General features: G+C 44.9%; 1 protein-coding gene across 4 annotated transcripts in view; it reads left to right on the forward strand.

Moving 5' to 3' along the window:
• The first annotated feature begins 336 nt into the window (after nt 1-336).
• Nucleotides 337-27,275, forward strand: part of DYSF (dysferlin) — a 731,032-nt gene continuing 704,093 nt past the window's right edge. For all 4 annotated transcript variants that reach the window (XM_029594483.1, XM_029594497.1, XM_029594488.1 and 1 more), the window contains exons 1-2: nt 337-584; nt 18,649-18,704. In XM_029594483.1, the coding sequence (XP_029450343.1) occupies nt 491-584; nt 18,649-18,704 (150 nt within the window). In that variant the 5' untranslated portion in view covers nt 337-490. The remainder of the gene's footprint in view (nt 585-18,648; nt 18,705-27,275) is intronic.

Genomic DNA, 27,275 nt, shown 5'->3' on the forward strand with positions numbered 1-27,275 from the left:
TGTGTTTGGATTACTACTGATAGGTCGCATCATACCTGGCATAAGCTGGCTGTTTTATCTGCTTGGTGTCATTCTCCTCTCAGGCTCATTCCTACACTATATATACCCGGAATATAACAATGTTTATGCATTGTAGAAAAGGCATCCTTTTTCCTAAAAAAACAAACTAACAAAAAAAAAAACCAACCCCTAATCCAACCGACACAACTCTCCCCCTCCTAAACGTATATCGATACAGATTTGTATCTACAACTGCAGACTTCATTCTTCTGTGTCAGGCCAGCTAGGACTAGTTGGGCGGAGCTTTGGGGGAAGAGAAGAGGTTGCCGGCTTGGCTGTGCATCACTCGCAGCGTTGCCCCCGGGCAGGACCGCGCGCCCTGCAGCCCCCGCCACCGACGCGAAGGGCGCCACGCGCTGACAGGGGGGGAGGGGAGTCCTCCCTCGCCCCTGCCCGCACCTCTGGTCCGTCCCGAGAGGCAGGGCCGGCAATGCTGCGCTGCGTGCTGCAGAGAGCCTGCAGCCTCCCCAACGTCGAGAAGGGAGAGCGCCACAGCGACCCGGTGGCCAGCCTGAGCTTTCGAGGTGAGTGCCGTGGGGGCTGCGATGCACAGGTTGGAAAGAGTTCGTTCTGAGTTATTCTGCCCAAAAAAAAAAAAGTGACGCCTGAGTTTTAGGGAGTTTTCCCCCCCCCCCCCCCCCCCCCAACTGCAATGGGAAATCCGTGCGTTGGCTTTCGTCCCGCAGCCCCTCGGCTCCTTGAGGTGGCCGTGGCCCCCCGCGCGGCAGGGTGGGCGCGTGCTGCCCTGCTTACCCATATAAGGGCATTCCTTGCCGGGAAGGCTCGGTTGAAGAGGCTGCAAGGCGCGCCAGGGCTTCGGGTCACTGCAGTCGCTATTGTGTTCCTCCTGTCCACGCTTTTCCCTTTCCCTTTCCTGCTCCATCTGTGCATCCAGGAAGCCCCTTTTCCCTGCTCATGGCACCCTCCTTGTCTAAGTGAGTTCCTCGCGGCTTTGCCAAACGCAGGAGGCGAGGAGGGGTCAGTGCTCTCAGCCCTGGCGTGGCATTCGGGCAGGATAGCTCCTGGCACGGGGGCGAGGATCCCCTTTGCCACTGGCTCCTGACGTGACCTCGGGCTGGTCACTCTCTTTCTGTAGCTCGAAGACCCAGTGGATCTTCCTCCTAAGCAAACTGAGTTACCAAAATCTTTCCTTGGAGGTTGAGACCCACTATCTGGGTTGTGCAGTTTTGGTTAATAGCTAATGCAAATAATGTGCCTTTTGGTATAGGTGATGCTATCTCATCTACATGGATGAGAAAGAAGCCTTCAGTGTGAAGTAAAGTAGTTCTTGATGTTGATAAGTTTAATGTCTCTTTGAATGAGAAGAGATGTCACGAATACATTTCACATAGTAACATAGTAAATGATGGCAGTAAAAGACCCATGTGGTCCATTCAGACTGCCCAGTAAGCTTTATTTATTCATTCTTTTATTTTTATTCTGTAAAGTGTAGTAACTGTCACTCCATGCAGGTTATCCCCATGCCCTATGCTATGGGTAGTAAATGTTCTGTGTAGGTTACCCCTTATCTTCATTTCCATCCTTTAGCTACTAGGGATTCCCTGTGCTTTTCCCAAGCTCTTTTGAATACCATCACTGTTCTTGTCTTCCCCATCTCTACCAGGTGGGTATTCCATGCATCCACCACCCATTCCATGAAGAAATATTTCCTGATGCTGTTCTTGAGTCTACCCCCTTAGAATTTCATATTATGACTCCTAGTTCTACAGCTTACTTTCCATTGGAAAAGGCTCAATTCCCATGCATCATTAATACCCTTCAAGTATTTACATTTCTGTATCATATCCCCACTGTTCCTTCTGTTCTCCAACCAGGGTCTTTCAGTCTCATCTCATATGGCTTTTTAAGGAATTTTTCTTTTAGAGAAAATAAATTATTTAGGCAATGAGCTATGGTGTTTTGAAATGAAATGGTCCAATTACCAATCCAGAGAATGAAAGGAAGGGCTTATGTTGGCCAATCATGTGGTTGAATACCAGTCCCAGAGCCAATGTAGAGCTGCTGCTTTCTGGAATGCATGCATTCATTCAGTCTACATCTTGTATTCTGCCAATCCAACATGCTACTAGGATACCTGAGGATCGTTGCATATATTCAGCACTCATCTGTTCATGCATTTTGATTTATAAGATGATGTAGAAGATACATTCTGGGAGCAATTTTAAAACTGCATGCTTTGGTGCAAAGTTTGTGGATACTTTTGACTTGCAGTCTTCACACTGGTTTTCAAAGTGAAAGTATGCATTTACTTTGCCTTTTGAAAATTGTTCAGAAAAATGATCACCACACATTTACATCTGCTAATTTGTGCAGATAGTTTTTCCATGAAAATATACATGCCTACTTTTAAAAATGTAAAAGCATGCGTGAAAGTGCAAACTCCCAGGGTCATTCATCAAAATGTGTTATGGCATTAATGCCATAGATGCAAATTTTTCAAAGGGGTGAGATTAATAAAGGGCATTTTCTCATCGTGTGATAGTGTAACACATGCTTTTAACTACCCCTTTTTTCCTGGGGTTAAGCTATGTGAAAGTAGAAGTAACACAGGGTGCAAAAACGTTAACACCCCCTCCCCACAATACTACCTATGTCAGGGCTTCCCAACCCTGTCCTGGGGACCCCACAGCCAGTTGGGTTTTCAGGTTATCCGCAATGAATATGCATGAGCTATATTAGCATATACGGTCTCCATGATATGCAAATTGGTCTCATGCGTATTCATTGTGGATATCCCGAAAACCCAACTGGCTGTGGGGTCCCCAGGACAGGTTTGGGAAGCCCTGACCAATGCAAAGCGCTAACATAGCATATGGTGCAGTAATTCAAAATGTATCATAGACACAGCCTTTTTTCTTATCACGGACATTATCCATACAAAATTATAGCATTTTGATGAATTTAGGGGTCCTTCTGAACCCCATCTCCAGGAACACCTCTTCACACTATGGGTACAAGTATGCACAGTAGCATAATAATAGTTATTATTATCATTTAAATATATAATATTAACCTGGGGGAATTCTGCGCACAAAAATTTTAAATTCTGCAAAATTCTGCATACCATATAGTGGTCAAGATAACACAAAATATATCATAGTCTTTGAGTAATTAATTTAAAATGTAATACAGAAAAGTTATTACTCAAAGAAGCAGAGTTTTAACTATTTTGAGCAGAATTCTCCTGAAAAGTACACTGTAAGACTGTCCTTTCCATCTCTCTCCTTATTTCCATGGCCAGACTCCTTTCACTCTTCCCTCTCGGGCCCCAACTCTCAGCTATCTCCACTGTAGAGCTCTCAGCTATCTCTCCTGTTCCCCTCCAGGCTCTACCTCTTTCACTATATCTCCATCCCCCCCCCCAACCTTCACTTCCAGAGTTTGACCGCTCTCTCATGCAGTCTCTCAGACAGGCTTCCTCTGACCCTCTCGTACACACACACACACACACACACTCACACACAAAAACTCCTTCTCTCTCTAGCACACACATTTCCCCTCACACAGGCTCCATCCCTCTCTTTGAACACACACCCATACACAGGCTCCCTTTCTCTCTTGCAATACACACCCACACCCCTCACACAGGCTACCTCACTCTCACACACACATCCCTGCATATAGGCTCCCTCACACACAAACATGCACCCTCCCTCACATCCGCTCACAGACACACCCAATCCCTCTCTCACACACATAAAGGCTCCCAATCTCTCACTCACATACATACGCCCTCATAATCTCTCCTCACATACACACTTTCTCACACAGGCTGCCTCACTCTCTCTCTCTCACACACACAATCACCCTTACATGCACAGTGCCACACTTCCTCTTTTTCTCATGGGTTTTTTTGCCTCTCTTACAGGCTTTCTTGCTTCTATCTTCTTCGGACTTGAGCAGGATGGGCTCCACTTGTGAACAATTGGCCGCCCTGATCTTTGGCTGTGAGTGGGATGGGCTCTGTTTATAGCCCTCCGGGCTTTGTTGCTCCTAGTTGCTCCTCGGCTGCTTCTGCTTGTGGCCCGGATGTTGATCCTCAACTGCAAGTGGATTAAGCTCCACTCACGGGCTGTTGGCTGCCCTGATCTTTAGCCATGAGCGGGATGGGTTTTCCTGGTGGCCACTGGACCTTTCTCCAGATTCTGCACAAAAACATGTAGATTCTGTGCAGGAGAGGAATTCTACACAAATTCTGCGCTGCGCAGTTGCACAGAATTCCTCCAGGAGTGCTCTTGGTGGAGTCTGAGGAGGGGGGGTTCATGGAAGTTGTGCTGTAGTAACACTGACTGAAAGGGAGTGCAGAATGCCATCCGATTTGCATACTTTGCAATGCTGCTGGGCAGTTGATAGAGATGGTGGGACTACCAGCCTGGAAGAAGCAGGGCACAGGTGTGAAATCCTTGAAAACTCATAGGATTCAAAGCGAGGCAGTGTGGTCCAGCAGTGCATGTTGTGCCAGAGGTGGACCCTTGGGCCAAGGTGGGGTTGATGCAACCCGTAGGTAAGTACCTATGGTTCCCCACCATCAGCAGGTGGAGTGGGCTGATAGACAGAGGCCACTGGAGCTTCACCTATACCAGCCCTCGTTCCCCGCAGGTTGAGCCTTTGGGTGCTGGGGCCGGCAGGACTTAGGTGGGCCTCTGTGTGTAGTCGAGGTGAAAGTTGGTTCAGCCCAGAGGCAGTAGGTGAGAGATAGTACAGTCTTACTCTGGACAGGGTAGAGTCCTGGAAACTCGGGCGCCAATGGAATGGAGGCAGATGGGGCGCTCGAGCAAGAGCAGGCCGGAGCCTGAGTGAACCACGTCCAGGGAGTAAGCTGGAGAGGCGTCAAAGAGCAGGCTTAAGTCAAGGCTGGTGGTGATCTGAAGGCAGTGGCATGCAAGGCTGAGGTCTGATCATGGAGATAGTGTAGTCAAGTGAAGCAAAGGTCTGGGTCTGGAGATAGGCAATAGCATAGTCAGACAAAGCGGAGGTCTGGGTCTGGAGATAAGCAATAGCGTAGTCAGGCGAAGCAGAGGTCCAGGCTTGGAGAGAGTCAATGGCGTGGTCAGGCAAAGCAGAGGTCCGGGCTTGGAGAGAGTCAATGGAGTGGTCAGGCGAAGCAGAGGTCCGGGCTTGGAGAGAGTCAATGGAGTGGTCAGGCGAAGCAGAGGTCAGGGCTTGGAGATAATCAATGGTGTGGCCAGGCGAAGCAAAGGTCCGGGCTTGGAGAGAGTCGATGGCGTGGTCAGGCAAAGCAGAGTCAAATCCGTGAAGTCAGTCTGAGGGATGAAGCAAGGTAGGTACAACGAGACAGGAACCAGGAACAATGAGGAACAGAAATGCAGAAATGAGACGAATCTCTAGGAGGCAACAAGTACTCGACCAGCGAGGAGACCTGTTGCAAAGGCAACCCTAGGAAGCAGAGCCTGCACTTAAATACTGTAGCTGAGTTGACATTATCATCTGGGGCCACGGCTAGGTTCCCGCCGCGGTCCCTACTTAAACATCAATGGTGTGTGTGCACGCCTAGGGAGGGACACAGTGCGAGTAGCAGCGTCTCTCTGCGGGCCACGCAGAGAGGCCCGACGAGAAGTGGTGGCTGGACCAGGAACGCCGGGGACTGTGGCAGGGCTGGAGGCACCGGGGGAGGCCCGAGGACGGAGCTGACGACCCTCCGCCGCCAACAAGGAGGAACCAGGAGCTGGAGTCAACGTAGAAAGGTGAGGGGGCCGTGCTGTGGGTCTGCCACGGATGGTACGTGTAACAGTGCAGGAAGAGTATTGCTGCTGCTCCCACCACTTTCATGCAGGAATGCTACAGCCCATGTTCCTCTACCTCCCCCCTATCCAATGGAATTCTTTCCTCTCTCTCCCGGGGCACCACTTTGACACTTGCAGCAGGCATAGTACCTGTTGTAAGTGGGAACTGTGTGTGGCATGCAGTCAAATGCAAAGCGAGGTCTCTGCTGAGGAATATCTCTGTCTGCAGCCCTGCCATCACTGAAGATGGAAGTGAAGTCCTGGGTTTCTTAACTCATTATGAGCTATAAAATCATATTGCCACTTAATCCCCTTGCCCCTTCACTCTATCATTGGAATGGATTTTATGATTCACTTCTATTTTCTGGCAATGCCTTCTTTTGATCATTCAGTTCTAACCTGAGAGTAAGGGAGTATTAGCTCATAAAATCTAGTCATGAAATGTAGTAAGTTAATCTAATAAATAGGTATTGTCTTTTTAACATTTTTGTTTATTTTCATGCAACTGTGAGAGAAATTGTGAAAGACCTTAAGTCCTTGGTAGAAATTTTATTGGACTAACTTAATACATTTCTTAGCTAGCTTTCAGAAGATAACACTCCTGTTTTCTGATCAAAATAGAAAAACCTCCATCCATCCATTAATCTTTATTCTTTCTGAAACTTAATGTTTTGATTTTTCCATGGTTATATAAAAAGAGAACCTATCTTAACATAATTCTTCTCTTTGACCAAAATGGATTGTTCAAACGATCTGCTGCCGACGTGGGCCAATCGTTTTGCCGACTAGGCTGCCTCAGGGCGGAATGGAGCAAAGCTCCGTTCATAAATACTTGGATATGAGAGAAACAGTTTCGCCCTGAGGCAGCCTAGTTGGCGAAATGATTGGCCCATGTCAGCAGCAGATCGTTTGAACAATCCATTTTGGTCAAAGAGAAGAACTATGTTAAGATAGGTTCTCTTTTTATATAACCATGGAAAAATCAAAACATTAAGTTTCAGAAAGAATAAAGATTAATGGATGGATGGAGGTTTTTCTGACTGATGACTGCAAACTACGCAACATATTTTAAGTTCATTAAATGAGATATGTCAGAGGTCTGAGGTCTTTTCCTCCATTTTCTTCACGTTAACATAAATCCAAGTTTTCAACATCAAACATTTTTTTTAGTATGTAGTGAAAGATTCATTGTGTTTCTAGTTTTTTACTTTCTTTCAGCAGCCTACTATTTTCTTATCTGATTTATCCAGCCTCTCACTTCATGGGAAGCAACTACATTATTTAAACACATTTTGTAGCAAGACACCATGGTCCACTCTACAAGCGAGAACTTACCCCCATAAAAAAATCCCTACAGGTTGAAGAGTCAAGCATGGGAGTAAATTTGCTAGCCAGAGCAGCCCTAAAGAAATAAATATGTTTGTATGCCCTTGGGGTTAAAACCTTGCTAAGGGTTACACTAATGTACTTGCTCCATCTTTCTGACTCAGGACTTGCCACATCTTCTGTGTGAATACATCTCAGTGCCATAGCAGCTTACTGTGTTCTGGTGGACAGTAAACCAATTTCTGCTCACCCGCTGGTATACAGATTCATGAAATGTTTATGGCATATCAGGCCTCTGGTACAAAACTGCCAGTTCCATGAAACTTGAATGTTGTCCTTTCTCAACTGATGAAGCCACCTTCTGGGCCATTGGACTACTACTTTCCATGTCCAAGTACTTGGACATGGAAAGTAGTGTTCCTTGTCGTGGTGACATCAGCTAGCAGAATCGGTGAACTCCAAGCTCTCATTCACTATCCACCGTACATGCAGTTCTTTCACAAAAGAGTGGTCCTTGGTACTCACCCAAAGTTTCTTCCGAAGGTTGACTCTGCTTTCCATAACAATCAATCCATTATATTGCCTACCTTCTTTCCAAGACTACATAGGCAATAAAGACAGAAAGCCCTTCTTCATACCTTAGATTGTAAACATGCCCAGGCCTTCTATAAGAAAAGAACTCAGCCGCATTGCCAAGCTTCTCAGCTCTTTGTGTCGTACAACCCAAACAGACTTGGTTTAGCAGTCATCAAATGCACATTGTCTAACTGGATAGCAGAATGTATTCAACACTGCTTCTCCTTAGGAGATTTACAGGTCACAGACTCTGTCAAAGCTCATCAAGTGAGAGCTATGGCTTGTTCTATAGCTCATGTAGGAGAGGTGCCTCTCGAAGACATCTGCAAAGCTGCAAACTGGTCATCAGCTCACATCTTGTATGTCCCATTACTGTCTGGACAATCTTTCAAGGACTTACAGTAAATTTGGACAAGCAATTTTACGTAATCTGTTCTCGAAGCAGTCTACTTTTTATGGTGGAGTCTGGGTTGCTTACTCAGTAAATGCGCCACTGCATCCTTCAGCTTGGGACTTCCCACATGTAATGGCTAATTCAGCTTGCTTATCAATGGAAAAAGAAAGTTTTCTTACCAGAAACAGTGTTTTCCATAGATAGCAGGAATATATATTTTTTTAATTTGGATTTATATTCCACTTTTTTTAGCACTTCAAAGTGGATTACATTCAGGTACTGTAGGTATTTCCCTATCCCCAGAGGGCTTACAATCTAACGGGCCGATACAGTAAAATCGCGGGAGAGTGGGTGAGCGCCCGCTCTTCCGGCACGCGCACAGGCCAGTATCCTGTGCGCGCGATTCAGTATTTTAATTTATTAAAATTAGGGCCGGCGGTAAAAAGAGGCACTAGGGACACTTGCGCGTCACTAGCGCCTCTTTTTTGACAGGAGCGGCGGCTGTCAGTGGGTTTGACAGCCGACGCTCAATTTTGCTGCCGTCAGTTCTTGAGCCCACTGACAGCCACGGGTTCGGAAACTGGACGCCGGCAAAATTGAGCGTCCAGTTTTCGACCTTTCTAATTATTTTTTCTATTTTTTTTACTTTTTTTTAACTTTCGGGACCTCTGACTTAATATCACCATGATATTAAGTGGGAGGGTGCACAGAAAAGCAGTTTTTACTGCTTTTCTGTGCACTTTCCCGGTGCCCGGAGAAATTAGCGCCTACCTTTGGCCTACCTTTGGGTAGGTGCTAATTTCTGAAAGTAAAATGTGTAGCTTGGCTGCACCTTTTACTTTCTATATCGCGCGGGAATACCTAATAGGGCCATCAACATGCATTTGCATGTTGTGGGCGCTATTAGGTTGGGGGGGGGGGGGGGGGGGTTGGACGCGCATTTTGGACACGCTATTACCCCTTACTGAATAAGGGGTAAAGCTAGCGCGTCCAAAACACGCATCCAATTGTGGGTTAACAGTGCGCTCTGCTGGAGTGCACTGAACTGTATCGGCCTGTACCTGAGACAATGGAGGGTAAAGTGATTTGCCCAAGGTCAAAAGGAGTGACAGCAGGACTCTAATTTTGGTCTCTGAACCCTGGGCTCCTGGTTTGTAGCCCACTGCTCTAACCACTAGGCTACTCCTCCACTCCAATTCCCACCTGCCTCCCTGGAGAGTCAACTATGTAGCTGGAATTAGCTCTAATATATATATATATATATATATATATATATATATATATATATATATATATATATATATATGTGTGTGTGTGTGTGTGTGTGTGTGTATATATATATATATACACACACACACACACACATATTTTTTTTTTTTGAGACAGTGTAGAATCTTAATCTCCATAAACATATGTAAATGCACTCCTCCCAGACTGTGAGGTATCCAGGTTGGTTTTCCTCAACATAATTCCAGTTCAGACTGGTTAGCAACTTGCAATCAGCATACCTGTTGAATTATGCAACTAATGTATTTGTAGGCAGTCTGACTTGTGGTTTTTAGTGGATCATAGCTTAGTTTGCTGGCTTCCCAAGAGGGAGTTCTGTGTATTGTATAATCAGAGATAGGGAATATAACACCAGGCAGATGCTAAATTAGCAAGACTGAAATTTTGTTTTGCATAAGCATAGCATGGCATAGCCTGACACTGGTGCAAAAACAAGGAAATGGTTTTTTCTTTAGTTTGTTTATTTATATGTAACCCTTGCATGGGACGAAGCCTTTTACTTAGCACTCAGGGGCATAGATAAAGAAAATGGAGAAATGGACCTTTTCTACACAACTTCTCTCAGTCTCTATTCAACTCCTTCTCCCTACTGGATAGCTTTTACCTGAGGCCATGAGTTCCAGTTTGTGAGGACGAACAATAGCTCTTACACACAGTTCCTTTGCAATTCTAGTCCTGTTCCTGTCCCTCACTTCACAGCATAAATAATTATACAGTCTCAGCATCCAATAAAAACACAGCAGATGACTGGTGGTTTCCAACATGTTTACTGATAGTTTGTTCAGATGAGTTAATAATATTTTCTCTTCTCTCCTTCGCTTGTTTAGCAGCAATAAATAATAAACAGCAGATAAATATAATAAACTTGTGACTCCAGGTCTTAAAAAAAAGTCTCTGCTTCTAGTGGAAGCTCTCTATTTGCACAGAATTCCTTCTTGTATCCAGTTCCTTAAACTCCTCAGTTTATGCAGATTTAAGTTAGTTTAATCTTTCTCGACTTCCCAAGTTAACTCCTTATGTAGCAACTGAAGGGTACTTTCTCTCTCCAAACACATTACCCCTTTTACCCCTTTTACTGTCCCTTGTACTTTCCAGAATTGTTTTTACTCCTTATGTAGTGTCGAGTGGGCACTTCTCCCTCCCTGAATTGACTTCCCCTAAATGCAACAAATTTCTTGTTACCTTTCCTTTGTGTCTTCTTTGTTTCCTCTAGCAGAGCACTCTACTGGGACCCCTTTCTTTAGATGATCTTGTTAACTCCTTTGTGTCCCTCGGAAGGGTTATCATCAGCTCCAAGTGGACAAAAATATTACTTGAAACCCAAAAGGGGAAAAATTAAGTAAGAAACTGGAAAGGTGGAAAAACTTCCAAGCCTCACAACACACGGTGGTGCGTTTTCGCCCACCGCGGTTGCGGCCAGGCCACACACTTTCACCCCCATAGCGCCACGGGAAAAGGTGTGGTTATTTCCTGCGGTTGTGCCGGCGATAATGGGAAAACATTATCGCCCACACTCCTCCCCTTCCTCTGATTTAAATTGTACTGCTGTGATAACGGCACATCGCCGATTAAAGAATGATCCTGTTGGAAAGAAAAATTAGAAGATAGGAGCTGGGGAGCACCTACATCAACAAAATCCAAACTAAAATCCGTGAGGATTACAGGTGCTTTGGGGTGACAAGCAGCCAGCACATCTGCACCATCTGCAGGTTCCCACATGGGGGAGCAAAACCCAAACTTCTCACACTTATTGCTACACAGCACCTCCCCGGCTTAATGGTACACACCTTTTAGTTAGGGAAACCAAAGGTTGCCTACATATATGAAATTATTTTAGAAATCCCTTTTTAGATGTAGACAGAGAAAAATAATCTATAGCATTCAGCAAAAGATATCTAATGCTAATTCATCTTGTGCTTACCTTTTACAAAAAAAGTGGAATGCCAAATGCTTATAAATAAACTGATGTTGCACTCATTGTTTCAGGAGCCTGTAGGCCTAGAAAATCATGAGGGTCCGGGAAATGAAACGTGCTTGCTTTTGGTCAGGAAATGTTTCGCAGATCAGCTCTTGTTCGGAAGGGACCTTTTCTCATTCTGTGTCTGTGGAAGTTATCTTTTTTCAGTAAAGATCCATTAAGGCAATTTTGCAGATGGATGATAGAAAGTCAAGGAAGCTAATCAGGCCTCATTAAAGTGAACTCCTGCAGCTATTCCCTATTGGTTTTGTTATTGTGGGTGGGCATTAGGGAACCTGGTTCTTCTGTGTTACACAAAGGAGGTCTTTTTTTCCCAGCTGCACAAACAGGTCAATTTTATTTATTTATTTAACATTTATAAACCACCTATCAGCATTACTAAGCAGTTTCCATATTAACATTCATAATCAAGCATATTAAACATAAAACAAAATAAACCAGATAGGCAACAAAGCCTGTTATAAAACAGATTGACATACAATAAAATATTAAAACCTAAATATAAAATGAAATAAAAATGACACATAAAAACAACAGAATTAAAAATAAAAAAACAAATGAGTTAAAAAAGAAACTGACTTCCTAAATTTAGGCCTCTAAGTTCCATGCCAATGTTTAACTGAAAATTCACATACATTTTGGATTCTAAATTATAGGTGTGGATTTATCAAAATGCAATAAGTATTGCATGTGATAGCAAAAGGGGCATGGTTTATGCTAATAGACAGTTTAAGTGCCAGACCTATTGTATTTCCAGGGAGGGAGGGAGACTAGCCATAATGCTCTCGCCCTAGATAGGTATTTGTATCCCTATGGGAGGCCCACCTAGTAACTCGAGATGAGGTTTAAGTATTAGTGTAGGGGGTTAGGGGCCACTTTGACATTCAACGTGAGATGTACGAACAGAACAGTGGTCTCTTGTGAAGATCTGATGACCTTCGGAGTGAGGAAACTCACTCCAAGATGATGTTTGTGCAAGGTTCTCTCAACCTAGCTTGATGGACGCTCTATCTGGGTAACATCAAGCTAGGTGGAGAGAACATTGAACAAATCTCATCTTTGGGTGAGTTTCCTCACTCCAAAAGTCATCAAATCATTACAAGAGACCACCGTTCTGTTCGTACATCTCACGTTGAATGTCAGAATGGCCCCTAACCCTCTACACTAATACCTAAACCTCACCTCGAGTTACTAGGTGGGCCTCCTATAGGGATACAAATAACTATCTAGGGGGTGGGCTTTATGGCTTCTCTCTCTCTCTCTCTCTCTCTCTCTCTCTCTCTCTCTCTCTCTCTCTCTCTCTCTCTCTCTCTCTCTCTCTCTCTCTCTCTCTCTCTCTCTCTCTCTCTCTCTGAGACAATACACTAACACCTTACTGCCCCATCACACAGCTTAACACTACTGAAAAAGGTATAGTTATGTCTGTGCAATAGCACTTTGCAGACTGACAAATTAACAGGGCTTTTCACATGCAAAAACACCTTAGCACATTTTGATAAATGACCCCCCTTAAAGACCAAAGTTTAAGTTGCTATTCAATTTACTACCTTTAAGATCCCAAGTACATGATTCATGAAGGCTTTTTCCCATACACACAAAATGGGAGAAAAGCTTGAATGAATCTGGCCCCAAGTTAGGTGCCTAATTAGGCACCTGCCTTCATCCCTGTTGTAATGAGATTTGAGTAAAAAGTGTGTAGTGAACTTCAGTACATGTTTTCTATCTCACATGCTAAAAAAGAACTAACTTTCCATGTAGTAAGCTAAGGGGCAGATTTTAAAACCTGCGCGCAGGCGCAGATTTGTTCACGCAACCTATCACGAACAAATCTACGCCCAATTTTATAACATGCATGCGCTGCCGCACGCATGTTATAAAATCCAGGGTTGGCGCGTGCAAGGGGTGCACAATTGTGCAACTTGTGCGCGCCGAGCCGCGCAGGCTGCCTCCGTTCCCTCCGAGGCCCCTCCGAAATCGGAGCGGCCTTGGAGTGAACTTTCCTTCCGCCTCCCCCCACCTTCCCCCTCCCTTCCCCTACCTAACTCGCCCCCCAGCCCTACCTAACTCCCCCCCTTACCTTTGCCCGAGGCACCGGCTTTTTTGGAGGACTCAGGCAAACACTGCCTGGCATCCCTGAGAGAGGCTGGGACGCTGCCCTTCCAGTCCACTTACTGGCCGTCTGGATTAGCTTCCAGAGTTGTTTGGGTGTTTGCAAATTTTTTTTTTATGGTAGGAAGCCTAGAAGAGGACCCCTGGGTCTGCAAAGAGGTCACGGGAAACCTTTCCCTGGGGGATCCAGATTAGGGAAGACCTGCCCCTCTGCACCCTCCTAGAGACAAAGGAATGGTGGTGACCTGCTGCAAGGAGCTTCTGGGGTTTTTGGAAAGAGACTTTTTGGTTGGAAGAGCCAGGAGGAAGATTTTGCTGCTTCTTTCCTGCCCTAAGGAGGAGCATCGGAGAGCTGTGTGTTCCTGTGAGGATGCCCTGCATCCAGGAATCCGGAGAGTGAGTGAGAGACACATCTGGAGAACTGTGAATAAGATCAAAAATTGGAATAATGCCGAGGACACCCTCTGAGAGTCTTCACCCTGGGGAGGAGGTAAATTGGGACTCTGTGCAGAGACTGTTATCCAGTTTTTCTTACCACTTGGAGGGGGTTGTCCTGCCCAAATAAGGGTACCTTTATCCATTTGGGAACCTCATTTATCCATGCCCTGGGGGTTGAGTGCTTCCCTTGCCTGGTAGAAAGAGACCTTTGCGCAGTTAGAGAAAGGATTATGAACTGTAAGGACCAGCTGTGGTGTTAAGAACTTGTTTTTGAACTGTGCCATTCACCTAACCAAGATATCTTCTGCAAAAAGATTACTTTTTTGGGACATGCCATCTGAGTTTCCTGCATGTTATTAGCACCTGCAGTATTCTACAGTGGCGAAAGGCTTATACCTCCAACAAGGAAAAGAGTTACAGTGTCACCCCTGCCACTCGGGTTCTTGAAGGAGAAATTCCTTCCCTCCACCAGTAAAAGAACTTCAGCCCCGGGGAGAGAGACTGGGGAGCAAGACTAGTGCGAGTGGATCCAGCTCCAAGAGCTATACATTCTTTTATGGCTCCATGGGTAGCTAACTGCTGCCCCAAAATGCGGTTACTCATGGAGAAGCACTAAATTTTGTGCACGGTTTTGCTGTCATTTATTATGCCACATTTTCTTGTGAACAAAACTCCTTGTTGTAGCGGGAGTAAAGCTGTACGCGCAAAAACATATGTATAACCTTGTGCTAAAATGTGCACGTAGCTAAGCTCACCCTTATTACCTTGGGACATTGGTTTTTCTGCCCCAACTCCATTCCCTTATCAGCCCACTGTTTACAATCCTAAATTTAGACACCTATTAAAACTAGGATCCTAAATTTAGGCATTCAGCCCTAGTAAATTTACAAAAGGGACAATTTTGGTTCCTATATCCCATACTTAGTTATCCTAAACCTTTTGAAAATTGACGTCAAAGACCCTGACAGGCATTAAACGGTAGCAGAGAATGAAAACCGTGTAGCGGTTTATCTCCCAGCCACTATATGACAGCAAAAAGAGAGAGCAAGGTGCACTGTGTTGCATCACTGATCTCTTCATACATACTTCATGTTGGTAGCGAGGAAGATGATGCACTAGTGCTGTGTGGAGAAAGAAGCTTCTTATATTTTTTTTGTGGCTTGGCACAGTTTCTTCCTGCCCTATTTGGGCTGGCAGCTCAGTTGCAAATGCTGTCTATCGGGCAATAACACCATGAACCTTCATTTGCAGTTACTCTGTTTTTTTCCCCTAGTTTTTATATGTTTCTCATAACACGGTCTAGCCTTTGCAGTTCTCAACCAAGAATCATAAACTACCTCACCTCTCCAGAACCCGGCTAATTTTGATCCTTTTTTCCTCCAGGTTCACATCATAACATTTTGTTTTGAATTTCTTATTCTATGGAAAAATCACTTTACTGAAGCCTACTGAATATTTGAATTTTTTTTTGCCATATCTAGGGTCACAATTTACACACTTGTGATAAAAATGGAAAAAAAAACCCCCTCCATCCTTTCGCATCTGCTGCCAGACCCCCAGGCAGGTCCGACAGCTGGTGGATGCACCAAGGGAGAGGGGCAATAGGGAGCTGCCTGGTCTAACCTAGCAATGGTTGAGTTCTCCACAAAGTGGGGATCCCTGGCCCTTACTTGCACAGCCCTCTTTCTGTCTGATTACCCCACTCATTGCTGCAGTTCATGCAGGTGCTGCAGCTATTGCATGCACCACAGGAGCCGCTGGCAGGAAGCTGCCCGGCCCTGTGGTGGCCAGATTTTCTGAGGAGGAAGAGGTTTGCTGAGCACCCCTGGGTGAAAAAGGGCAAAAAAAATGTTCTCCTCAAATGAAAATGCCAGAAATGGCACATGATAAAATTTGTTCCCCAATCACATCCTTCTTTTCTTTACTCCAGTGATTTCATAGGGAGTGTGAGAGGGAGCCTACGAGAAACTCCATCAGGTCACCTTAAGGGACCAGGCATAGCTGTCTTCCCTGGTTCTTCTTAAGAGCCAGACCCACAGGGAATCCTGGGTGAAGGGAGGAGCCGTTCAGCAGAGCTTAACTCAGGGCTTAGAAGGGTTAAGCAGGCCCTGGGAAGCAGAAGGAAGCCATTAAATGCCAGGACCACTTACATTTAATTGGGTTTTTTCCTAGCTCTGCAAGGTGAGCAGTTTTGTTTTCTGTTTTGCTTATCTTTGTAAATAAACTGTATATAAGGAAACAGTCGGTGACTGCCTCCTTTAATTTAGTGGCTGTTTCCCTTGCCATGGCTGTTCCAAGTTATCACATATGGTGGTAGCAGTGGGATCAATTTGCTGAAGTGGGAAGCCCAGGCAGAAGACCGCAGCTGCAGCAGAGGAAAAAACAAAACAAAAATAACCTATGCAGAGCTTTTTTCCCTTTTACCTGGGGCTTCCCAGTTCCTCAACAGGCCAAGGGCCTAGCCTCGCCTGTATAGTCAGGGATGAAGCAATGAGTAAGGGCCAAACAGGCCTGCAGGGGTTTTTTTGTATATCCCCCCCCCCCCCCCACTTTCCCCAGAGATGCTCATAGTTTGGAGGCAGCTCGCTAAGCAGGGAAGATGGAGCAGGTGATCCTGATCCTTGCTACAGGGCAGCAATAGTTACAGAATGCCCTGCAAATGCAAATTTCTCAGCAGCAGGTATTGCGAGAGCAGGTGGTACAGTAGCAAACGGTGCTGACGTAGATAGCCCAAGCTGTGGAAACCTCCATATTGAGTCCACCTCCCGTGTCACCGACCCCAGATTAAGATTCCGAAGGGGCTTCTGAAAAACTTTGAAAAACTGGCAGGCTGACCAGAGGAAAGGTGGGCTACCTAGCTGAGAAATCTACTCACTGGGAGCAGTCAAGATGCCTATCTACGTCAGCACCGTTTGCTACTGTACCACCTGCTCTCGCAAAAAGTAACAAAAAATAACAAAAATAAACGTTTTTTTTGTTAGTGCGCGCTAACGGGGGTTAGTGCGTACTAACCTAAAAAACGATTTTCACAGAAATTCGGAGGAAAAAATGTTCGTTTCGTGTTTTAACCGATGTATAACAAATTAAGAAATATCGTATGATATTTCAATTCATTATAAAAAACGATTCACATCCCTAAAATAGATACTGTAGGTAAGGAGGACATGGAATTGAGAGGGAGGGAAAAAAATGCCAGATGCAGAAAGGTTGGAAAAAATGTTAAATCACTCACTTGCATTTAAAATTTGCTTCATGATTTCGATCCACTGCTTACAACATTTTTTCTGGTTTATAAATGACTGTTGGCACAAATCTTTTGCTGTAAAATATTCCCTGACCCTGTGTATGCCTGAATCCATGGTCCCTGGTTAAAATGATCTCCAACATGTGTGTGGGAAAAATCCCGTCAAACTGCAGCACGTTTTCTAATCTCTCCGTGTTTTTGTAGTGTGAAAACAAACTAAGGGGGTCATTTTCTATTGGTATCGACTTTTCGCATGCCATAGCTTGATAGGGGCGGAGTTGGGACCGGAAGAGGAGGAGTCGGGGTGGCGTGGGGGCGGACGCGGCGGTAACTTCACTGGCGGTGATGAGGTAAGACCCGATATCGCCGCCAGTAGCGGTCCCAATAGCACCACCTTCCATGGTGGCGCTATTGGGTGCAAATGCCGGCAGCGATAACACCACGGTGGTGCAATCACTGCTGGCTTTTGCAGGCCCACCCCCCGTTACCACTGGGATTCAGAAAGCCGTGCGATCTTAGAAAATCCAGCCCTAAGAGAATAACTTTAAAAACTGCTCACACATGCCCATATACATGTATATAGGTTCGCACAAAGTTGCTACCTGTGTGGAAAGGATATGTACAGGTTACAAAATACGAGTACACAATGTATATAAAAACCATGAGCTGCGGAAGTTCAGACTTTTCTGGATAAATGCCAATTTATCTGGCTAAGTATTGGCACGTAGCCGGATAAGTCCAAAAAGCGCCACGTTCATGGATAAATCGGAATATAGTCAGATAAGTGCCACAACATATCCAAACAAGTTCAAATTTGTCCGTCTAAGTAGAGACAAGATGCTACTTAGCCAAATAAGTTGGAAATTAGCTGGATAAGTGTGTGCAAGTCATATATCCGCATATTTGTACTTCTAATTTTAAAAGGATACATGTGCATATTTTAATCCTATTAATTTGACACTTACCACCCGGAAATTGTCTTTTACACACTAAATCACGGGATTTTATAACATGCGTATGGCAATGAAATAAGCAGTTTTACCAGTTAGTCTATTGGTTCGTCCAATCCATCTGCAGTTTCATGAAGACCCTCCTGGCTGTTCAGTCTGAAGTCCTCCCATTGTTCCCAGACCCTCTATCCAGCCATTTTTTCACTTTAACGTTATTTATGGTCACTTACACCAGATATTGAGCAGAAGTAAATATACACAAGTAAAAGATGTGTGTGTATCACTTTGTCAGTTTTTAAAATAGCAACTTATTTGTGTAAATGTTAGGCCCGTCCTGCAGCCCTCTGGCAAGTCCTTTTCTTACATGCACAGTTACTCGCAGCCCCCAATTTACACGTGTAAGTTACAGTTTTGAAAATAGCATGTGTTCACGTATATGATGTGCACAAGTGCTAATTTTTACACGCACAATGTTTGAAAATTCACCTGTAAGCCTTCTGACTTGTTTTTCACTTTTTCAGGAGTGAAGAAAAAAACCAAAGTGATAAAGAATAACTTGAATCCTATTTGGAATGAGGTAAATATTTGATTTTTTTTCCCCCCCGCATGTGACTCTGAATGTCACCATTTCCTAAAAAATAAATAAATATTAAAGCAACACTTTGACATGCCTAGGCAGTCAGCTGTTTTGAAGGATTCAGTTACAAGTACATCATACAATAATAAAGAGATATTCATTGTTTGGAAGCAAAAATAATTTAACAAAAGTTTACTGCCTTGTTTCATTTTCCTGTAGTGTGTTTCAAGAACTTCCTTACCTTCCCTGGCAGGTCTCAAACCACCTATTGAGCTTGCGGCACAGAGTGCAGCTTGATAAATGGCCTGCGGTGTTTAGAGGCTAACCAGAAGACATTCTAACAGCATGAAATCATAGCTTATTTTTGCCTCTGGAAGGTGTGCTACACTGTATTGTTAGCAATGCAGCACAGCTTACGGGGAATACAGTACAATCATGGAACAAGTTATACTGTATCCTTCTTAGGTCTTGCTTCATTGATGTTTTCAAAGAAAAAAATGTTGTAGGAGTTTTACATATGTCATTTGATAGTGCGGAGATCTAGTAATCCAGTCTCCATGCGATATAGATCCCTAGAAACAGGAGTGGTGCCAAGTGATTGGAGAAGAGCGGTGGTGGTCCCGCTTCACAAGAGTGGGAACAGGGAGGAGGCTGGCAACTACAGACCGGTCAGCCTCACTTCGGTGGTGGGAAAAGTAATGGAGTCACTGCTGAAAGAGAGAATAGTGAACTATCTACAGTCCGGAGAATTGATGGACCAGAGGCAACATGGATTCACCAGGGGAAGATCCTGTCAGACAAATCTGATTGACTTTTTTGACTGGGTAACCAAGGAATTGGATCGAGGAAGAGCGCTCGATATCATATACTTGGATTTCAGCAAAGCTTTTGACACGGTTCCGCACAGGAGACTGGTGAATAAAACGAGAAGCTTGGGAGTGAGTGCCGAGGTGGTGACCTGGATTGCAAATTGGTTGACGGACAGAAGACAATGTGTGATGGTAAATGGAACCTTCTCTGAAGAGAGAGCGGTTTTTAAGTGGTGTACCGCAAGGATCGGTGTTGGGACCGGTCCTGTTCAATATCTTTGTGAGCGACATTGCGGACGGGATAGAAGGCAAGGTTTGTCTTTTCGTGGATGACACTAAGATCTGCAACAGAGTGGACACGCCGGAAGGAGTGGAGAGAATGAGACGGGATCTAAGGAAACTGGAAGAGTGGTCGAAGATATGGCAGCTGAGATTCAATGCCAAGAAGTGCAAAGTCATGCATATGGGGAGTGGAAACCCGAATGAACTGTATTCGATGGGGGGGGGAAAGGCTGATGTGCACGGAGCAGGAGAGGGACCTTGGGGGGATAGTGTCTAATGATATGAAGTCTGCGAAACAATGCGACAAGGCTATAGCAAAAGCCAGAAGAATGCTGGGCTGCATAGAGAGAGGAATATCGAGTAAGAAAAGGGAAGTGATTATTCCCTTGTACAGGTCCTTGGTGAGGCCTCACCTGGAGTACTGTGTTCAGTTCTGGAGACTGTATCTACAAAAAGACAAAGACAAGATGGAAGCGGTACAGAGAAGGGCGACCAGGAAGGTGGAGGATCTTCATCAGATGACGTACGAGGAGAGATTGAAGAATCTAAATATGTATACCCTGGAGGAAAGGAGGAGCAGAGGCGATATGATACAGACTTTCAGATACTTGAAAGGTTTTAATGATCCAAAGACAACGACAAACCTTTTCCGTAGGAAAAAAAATCAGCAGAACCAGGGGTCACGATTTGAAGCTCCAGGGAGGAAGATTCAGAACCAATGTTAGGAAGTATTTCTTCACGGAGAGGGTGGTGGATGCCTGGAATGCCCTTCCAGAGGATGTGGTGAAGACCAGAACTGTGAAGGACTTCAAAGGGGCATGGGATAAACACTGTGGATCCATAAAGTCAAGAGGCCGCCAATGAAGAGTGGGTGACTCGCCAATGAAGACTCGCCAGTGAAGAGTGGGTGACTCGCCAGAATGATGGCTACTGCCTGGAGACAATACCCTTATTCAATAAACGTACACATGCTTACTGTGACTCCAACATCGTTCTAGCTTCAACAGCAAGAGGAAATGTGGAATAAAGGATCTGCACTCACAAAGGGGGGAGTAGCTGGCTTGTTACGGCGGTTACTACCCCAAACCAAATAAGCCTGTTACTTCAATTTCTATGCATATACAGCATAGTTCTCTGCTTCAACGGCAGGGGAGAAGAAAAAACTGATACTACACACATCCAGCAGAGCTCTCTGCTTCAACGGCAGGGGAGAAGAAAAAAGGGTTCGCACTCATAAAGCGGGGAGTAGCTGGCTTGTTACGGCGGTTACTACCCCAAACCAAATGTGCCTGATACTTCACTTTCGATGCATATCCAGCATGGCTCTCTGCTTCAACAGCATGGGAGAAGAATAAACTGATACTTCAAGCATATCCAGCATAGCTCCCTGCTTCAACGGCAGGGGAGAAGAAAAACAACCAATAAGGGCTGTATAACATAGTCTGAGTAAAACAAATAAGCATGGGTGTAGCTTGCTTATTGCGGCGGTTACTACCCCTACTACCCCTAACTTATCAAGCTAGATATTTCACTTGGATGCAGCTCCATCACTGCTTTCTACATTAATGGTGGGGGTGGAAGGGAAATAGAACCAAGAGCTAAGAGAAACAGATAAGTATGAGAGAAAAAAAGTGTGTGAAGCTTGCTGGGCAGACTGGATGGGCCGTTTGGTCTTCTTCTGCCGTCATTTCTATGTTTCTATGTTTCTATATCCCCTGATTCCTGCTCCACAACATTCTCTAGTAGGGATAGACTGACAGTGATCTGGGCCCATGGCCTCTAACTACCCATCCAAGGCTAAGGGAGAGCGCTGTGGGCCCTCAGGCACTGCCCTATTGTGCAAATGGTCAGTCTGCCCCCGTTCCCTAGATATAAAAATCTTTTCTTCAGTCATGCAGTCCCACCTGACGAAAGTACCTATGTGGTCCTGAAAGCTCAAATCTTCTACAACATCCTTTTCTTGGTCCAGAGATTCCAGTTTTACCTCCTGTAATAATGCCTTTCTAAAAGCTTGGATAATAGAACTAATTAAGCTTCAGAAGCCTTTAAAGCTGTGGTAGTGGGATAAATATATTAAATAATTCCGTCACCAGTTTAAAGAAATCCAGTGGTTAACATGACATCGTTTAGTTCTAGGTTTCATTGTTCATTTCTAAGGGAAAATATTTTGTTTACTGCATGTAAAGTGAGGAATGCTGCATGAAGAGTGGATTTCAGGGAAGGAGATTCCTAAAAGCAGGCGATGCAAAACTTTCAATTAAAAAAAATTAAGAAATTGGGATGGTAACTTTCCAACAGGCGCGCGTGCACACGTTATAAAATAGCCTGGCCGCGCGCACATATGCACCAGATTTTAAGTGGGCACGTGCTTGTGCATGCAAATCCTGTTTCTAACCACATAAATCGGGGTGCGCCGACGCCATTCCCACCTCAGTTTGACCAGTTAAGAGAGATGTTCTGCAACCCCCCCTGGTTTGACAGCCTTCCCTCCCCCCAGTTAGCCCCAACCCTTAAAACCCCGCAGATCTGCCTGGGTTTCTTTAAATTTTAACTTACACGGCATCCATAGCAGAAGTGAAGTTACGCGGCAGGGGGGCCTCGGTGCACGCTGGGTGCGCTAACGTTTTTACGCGCACATCTCAGGTTCGTGCCCCGAAATGCCCGTGCCCCACCCAGACCAAGCCCACACCCTGACCTTTCTTAAAAAAAGTTTCAAGATGTGCACGCTGCGTCATTTATGCGCGCATCTGGGCGCTTTCTAAAATAGGGTCGGCGTGCGCCAGCCCGACTTATTCGCGCATCCCCCCGATTCATGCGTGTGCCGGGCTTTTAAAATTCACCTCAAAGTGTAATAGTGCAACCAAGAAAGGAGACCTGGCGACGAGACCCAGAGATAAAGCAACATAGCAAAGAGTTGGTACTTTTCTAATCTGAACAGCAGTGTTGCTTTGCTTTAAGATAATGCTTATGATTGACATACGTGTGTCCCCGTGCATGGCTCTGAATCAGCAACGGCCTGGACCTATGAATTCCATTCCAGAGTAGTATTACACATTCAGGGGTAGATTTTAATAAAGTCCGCCCGCGCGTATTTTTGTTCGCGCAGCAGGCGCGAACAAAAGTACACGGGATTTTAATAGATACGCATGTAGCTGCGCATATCCTTTAAAATCCGTGGTCGGCGCGTGCAAGGCTGTGCAAAATCGGCAGCCTGCGCACGCCGAGCTGCGCAGCCTGCCTCCGTTCCCTCCGAGGCCGTTCCAAAATCCTAGCAGCCTCAGAGGGAACTTTTCTTTCACCCCCCACACCTTCCCCTCCCTTCCCCTACCTAACCCACCCCCCCAGCCCTATCTAACCCCCCCCACCTTTGTTTGAAGAATTATGCCTGCCCGAGGCAGGCGTAACTCGCGCGCGCTGGCTGCGCGATTCCCCGGCCCAGGAGCAGTTTCGGAGGCCTCGACCACGCCCCCTCGACCACGCCCCCTGAAATGCCCCCGGGCCAGAACCACACCTGTGGCCCCGCCCCCGGATGACACGCCACTGCGCCACGCCCCCAGGAAAGCCCCGGGACTTATGCACGTTCCGGGGCTTGCGTGCGCCGCAGAGCCTATTTAACATAGACTCGGCGCGTGCAGGGGGAACTTGTTGCAGGTTTTTGGGGGGTACGCGCGTAAGATACCCCTTTGAAAATCTGCCCCTCAGTGTCACCCATGGCCCGGACCCACTTCTGTGAAAGGTTGACCAAGCAGTTCAGAAAAGGCAAAAGTACTTATGCTTATTCTGTTGCACCTTTTCTCAACCACTGCATTCAACTTCCACCTAGAGCCTTGTTAGAGTGCCAGGGAGTAATTTTTTTTCCTGTCAGCCAATACAGATGAAATGACGCAAACGGACTGTAAAATCAGGGGATAGATTTTCTGATTGAATGTAATACCGAACTTTCATCTCATTTAAAACGGAGCAAGAGGCAGTTCATTTTGCTTTAATGCTATAAAAGCTTTAAAACATAATTCACCAATGGTTATACAGACAGCTTCAATATTTTGAGAAAGGGATCATGTGAAACTGCTGTACAGTTGTCTTCAAAATGAGTGCTTGTAGAAAAGACTAGATAAGATTCATTTTTTAAAGGTATGTTAATGATAGGAAAAAGTGCAGCGAGGGATCATAATTCTGAAGCAGGCAAGGAAATGATAAGGTGAGGAGGACAAGATAAAGCAGAAATAGTGAACAACTTCTTTTTAAAAAAAAGTATTTATATACTTCTATATAATACAACGTGGGAATTCTTATTACAAGCAAAGACGAATGTACATCAAAAGCAACACATAAGACCCTAAACTTAGCAACAGGAGAGAAAACTGAACAACTACTTCTGTGCAGCATTCACGGAAGACAGGGAAGATGAAGAGCAACAGACTGACGACCGCAAATGATAGGGAGATACTCGCCATTCAGTTTATGGGAGACAAGGGTCCATGTCAAAGTAGCAACATGTAATCTGGCCAAAAGTAAACAAGACAATGGAACCAGATAGGATAGATGCTAGGATATAAAGGGAACTTAGATGTTGTCATCAGCACTGGGGAACCCTCTTCATTCACTGAGAAGAGAGAGGAACAAATTCTGAGAATCAGAGACAGACAAATGCAATCCCTCTGCAGAGGGACACCTGGAGCTGAGCTGGGTTGGGGAGGATGTCACGTGTTGTGTCTGAAACTTCTTTCCCTGTCCCTCAGCCGATTATTACTACCGTCTGGCGTCTGCACTTGTTCTCTGGAGGAGGAAGAGGAGGAAGAGCAGAACAATAGTATCTCAGGAATCAGGATGCATATTCCTCCTTTGCCATCTGGGGCCTGACTGCTGCACAGGACACTATAGAGCAGGGTTGGCCAGTGCTGGTCCTCAAGAGCCACACACAGGTCTGGTTTTTAGGATAGCCACAATGAATACCACTAATGAATGCCACTAGAAAATGTGTCAGAAAGAGATTTTTAACCAGTAAATGGAAGAGATGTGAGTTGGAAGACACAGAATAGTAGGAGCAGGGCACAGAGAGAGCAACAATCATATTTTTATTCAGTGATGTTCCTTACGATAGGGCATTTTAAGAAGTTTTATATGTTCTAGCAATTACATTTTTGCCCTAAGAAAGGCCTGCCCCTATTTTAGTCTCACAAAGGAAAAGGTGGATTACTGGAATTTTAGAGTCCCTTCTCCCTTATCTTAGACTTGTAGATGTTCAGTATGATTTTTTTTTAATTTACTCCTATGTTTCACAGAGACTCAGCTTCATAAAGGCATTATTTGAATATGTTTAAAAATAGTCTCTCAGTTCCTGCTTTTGCATATATCATGTTGTGTTTTCTCCTTGTTGGTCAGTCAAATTGATAAATACAAGGATACAGGCAATCATGAAACACAAGCTAAGTGATGCCAAAATGTTTGTGTATCACAGTGTTGGTCATAACGAGGTCGATATTCCAAAGCCATTTAGACGGATAACCAAAACGTTATCCATCTGAATGGCAAACTGGCAATATTGGAAGCTGTATGTGGCTAAATTCTAGCTACATATGCCGGGGGCATTCTGGGGGCGGGCGAGAGTTGTTTCAAGGAGGAGTGGAGTTAGTTGCATAAATTGCGTGGCTAACTCTGATATTCGGAGTTAGCTGCTTATGCGGATAGGTGTATCCGGCTAACTTAACTAGACGCTCCATGGCTGAATATTGACCCCCAACAAGTCATAGTACATAGACCCCTCAGTGAATGAAAGACTATATAAATATTTTCCATCAAACAGGCTGAATTAGCCATAACATGTTGGTGACACCGACCAGCGGCACCAAATGGACCATTCTGTCATAGCTAGTAGAGCTTTTGCTCTACTAAACATGTGTGGGAATTCCCGTTTGGGCAGTGCTTAGTCTTTTTTCATCTGATCACTAATACGGACGTGTACGTCTTATCTCTCTTTTTTTTTTTTCTTAAAGAAATTTCAAGATTTTACCATTAAAGTTGTCTCACTCCTTCAGCATCCTCCCCAAACAGATATATTTTTAAAAAAATATTGTTCATTGGAATATCTTCCAAGAAGTAAACCACAGTAAGTAGATTTAAAGACTGTGTCGGTGGCAGGAAAATGTCCATTACAGATGCATACAAATTCTGCTACCACTACCTGGGGCCAGACCTTGACCAAATGAATTGTTACAATTGCGGACAGATGACTCTGTGAATGCAATGGTCCAGGGCTTGGAAAATGGAGGAACTGCATAAGTATCGTAGAAGCTGCAGTAAATCTTCTTCCTGAAGTGCAATGTTGTCTTCCTCATTGGGAATAAAGTTGAGCACCAGCTCCTCTAAAATATCTTCCCTGTCGGTAGAACAGGCTGAATTCTTAGGATAGAGTAAATATAGCCATCATGTGTCAAAGAAAAGGAGTGCCACTCTGCAGAACCACCAGAGCATTGGGTGCTGAAATCGAACAGAGGCTAAAGTGCACCGGCACCATCAAAGCACGATGCATTACCACCTTCGATGTATGGTGCAGCGGCACCATCGATGCACAAGGGTATATCAGCACTGTTGACACATAGAGTCCTGTTGGCTCCGACAATGCACAAATCCCCATCTGCACTGTTGACACCTTTGGCACTGTCAACACACAAAAGTTCATTGGCACCATCCAAGCACAAGGCTATATTGATGCCATTGAAGCCTAAGTCCCCAGTGCTATCGGCGCAAAAGTCACTGGCACCATTGATGCATGTCTTCAATGCACTGAACCTTAAAACAGATCATCAATACCTTTGCCCAATAAACAATTGGAAGCATTGATATGTCGTATTGCAGATCTTTCTATGCAGCTATATGCTGGTCAGGACAATATTTTCATTGGAGTAGACGTGGATTTTATCCCCCCCTTCCACCCCCAATTACTAGATCACTCCCGCCAATGAAATTGTTGTCACAAGGCTTGTATCTAGAAATATCAATACAAATTCTACAAAGGACAGATGTGGTGCAACATTCCATTCTAATATCAGAAGATGATCCACCACCAAGATTAGGTCAGAGGACATGTTAGCCACTTGGGCCTGGGGAGAGGGCAGCAGGGGACATGTGGCCTGGTATAGAAAAATGTGGGATTGGTGGGGTGAGAGGTTGCTAATGCCTTGCCACTCAACCCTGTTGGAGACACTATAATATTATGACGATTGCCAAGGCAGGATAATAAAACCTCATGTTAAAAGAAATTTCAAATTCACCAGGGATTTAACACTACAATATGTTTTTTCCATACCATTGAATAAGCATTTAATCACGTGCCAAGTTTTTGGAAGGGCAAAATAATTTGAAAGGTATGAAAAACAGACTTGGATTTAATTACCGGTACTTCATTTTCCAAATCTGAGCTCAAGGTGAGTTACAGTAGGTAGTGCCTGACTTCAGAGGGCTTCACAGGAACCACCCCTAT

Source organism: Rhinatrema bivittatum, chromosome 1 (genome assembly GCF_901001135.1).
Source record: "Rhinatrema bivittatum chromosome 1, aRhiBiv1.1, whole genome shotgun sequence".
Classification (NCBI taxonomy): domain Eukaryota; kingdom Metazoa; phylum Chordata; class Amphibia; order Gymnophiona; family Rhinatrematidae; genus Rhinatrema; species Rhinatrema bivittatum.